The 2,077-nt window shown below is 44.7% G+C and overlaps 1 protein-coding gene across 1 annotated transcript in view; it reads right to left on the bottom strand.

Annotated features, from left to right (window-relative positions):
- Positions 1-45: 45 nt before the first annotated feature.
- LOC109320142 (uromodulin-like) overlaps positions 46-2,077 on the bottom strand; it is a 25,666-nt gene continuing 23,634 nt past the window's right edge. Inside the window, exon 8 of the mRNA XM_019550124.1 lies at positions 46-1,216. Coding sequence (XP_019405669.1) covers positions 1,035-1,216 — 182 coding nt within the window. The 3' untranslated portion in view covers positions 46-1,034. The remainder of the gene's footprint in view (positions 1,217-2,077) is intronic.

Here is a 2,077-nt window from a genome sequence, read left to right as displayed (position 1 = left end):
GACTAGATGATCTACTCAGGTCCCTTCCGACCCTAGAAACTATGGCATATTATCTTGCATACTGATATTATAAAAGAAACAAATTTCAGAAACTCTCATACTCTCTCCTGTGCTTCCCAACCTTAAGCATGAAAGACCTATGACTTAGTAGAGGGAAAGGGCAGTTTTAAATCCCATCTACATTAGCATTCTAACTAAGTTAGGGTTAGGATCAACACAATTACCTTCATAGTCAATTATATTGTAATACCTAAAAAGCCTACTATGAACTGGTGCCAGCTGTATTTCTGCAATAAGCCTTGAGCTGTCCTGTGCTTTTACTCTGTTACAAGGATCTAATTAGGTCTAGACTACAAATTTTATTCATATTGGAACAGCTTCCCAGATTCAGAAGAAAATGATCAGAGTAAGATATAAAGGATTTATGTTCATCTCAAAAAATGGAAAAATTAATTTCTTCATATACTTAAAGTGGTGGTGCAGGTGGTGTGGGAGTCCTGTCTAAATCCCACTAAGATGAGACACTGAATTACATTTTTTCCACCCAAGTGGAAGGGGAGAACAAGAGATATTTTTGCTGCCCTGGTAGTAACTGGAATACAGCTACAGTGATAAAGTCTGTGTTCATATACTTTTGGCTGTGACTCAGCAACAAGTTCAATCAAAAGAACAGTCTCTATTTGTCTTACGAAACTTAAAAGAAAGTGACAAGTCATTTGGTGCTTATACCATAAAAACAACTGGTAACAGATTTTTCCTTGATAGAGAAAAATCACAATAAGCCTTAAAAAAATAAAATCTTCTTAGAAAATAAAGTTCTCATCATACATTATTTTAAACAGTACTAATTTTCTGTAAGCTATAGTGGCATGAAAGTGAACAGAAGAGCATACCCAATAATTCGTATGATTCAGTTGTACCCAAATAAAAAATTTAATTTTGTAAAATAACAGTTAGTTGGAGGTAGGATTATGTTCCTATTACATCTTATGACACATGCTGTGCATCAGATCTAACATGGGGAAGTCACTGGATCATGATGCTACTTCTGAGTTGTGAAAATGTAACATAGTGAGCTGTGCTTGCATAGGAGGATAGGCTCTTCTTGACTGAAGTAAAAGTTTTCCAAAGACTCCGGTTATAACTAAGACTGCCATTAGTACTCCACCAAGAACCAAGCTTTCTACAGGAGGAAGATTTCTTCTATCTGTAGGGACTGGAAAAAAACAGAAAAGGTTTACAGAAAAATTCCTTGTCATAAGATCAAACTTACATCGTTACTTGGCACAGATCAGGGTTTTCCTATTTTACATTAATTGTGAACTGATCTTACACACATGTAGAAAAATTAGTTTAGATTTCTCCAAAAGAAAACGTATACCAGGATCATTCATCTAGGAAGAGATGGGGGTGGGGGAAGGGGCACGGGGAGAGTGAGGGATTGGGGCTGGGACAAGGTGCCCAGCTGGGGCGGTGGGTGTATTACTCACAGAGGGAGGCAGGGGGATGCAGGTGCGACAGCACTCAGAGCGGGGGCTTGGCCTGCTGCCGCTTGCCCCGCCAGGGTGGGGGAGGGATGCGGGTGCGGCCCACTCCAGATGGAAGGGGGCAAGCAGCAGCAGGGTTTAGCCCTGCTGCACCTGCATCCCACACCCCCTGCCACACTGGCTGGTAAGTGACGCCAGTGCAGAGTCCCCACACCCAACACTGATGTGAGTGTGGCAGAGCTCAGAGTGGGGGCTCTGCCCTGTTGCCTCTTGCCAGCCAGCACGGAAAAGGGTGGAAGGGAGTGATTCAGACACAGCTTGATCCAGGCAGAAGGGGGCAAGTGGCAGCATGGCATACCCCCTGCTTCCAGCACCACCACACCCACATCAGCGCTGGGAGTGGGGGCTATGCCCTGCTGCCACTTACCCCTTTCTGCCTGGAGCGAGCCATGCCTGCATCATGCACCCTTGTCTGTGCTGACCGGCAAGCAGCAGCAGGGCAGAGTCCCCACTCCAAGCGCTGCCATGCCTGCATCCTACGCTCTCCCGCCTTCTTCCCCGAGTAATGTGCCCTATTGCCCCAGCTGGGC

The sequence above is a fragment of the Crocodylus porosus genome, unplaced genomic scaffold (genome assembly GCF_001723895.1).
Source record: "Crocodylus porosus isolate Cpor-Errol unplaced genomic scaffold, CroPor_comp1, whole genome shotgun sequence".
Lineage (NCBI taxonomy): Eukaryota > Metazoa > Chordata > Crocodylia > Crocodylidae > Crocodylus > Crocodylus porosus.
The sequence above is the reverse complement of the archived record's forward strand: the minus strand, read 5'-3'. Positions and strand labels throughout refer to the sequence as shown.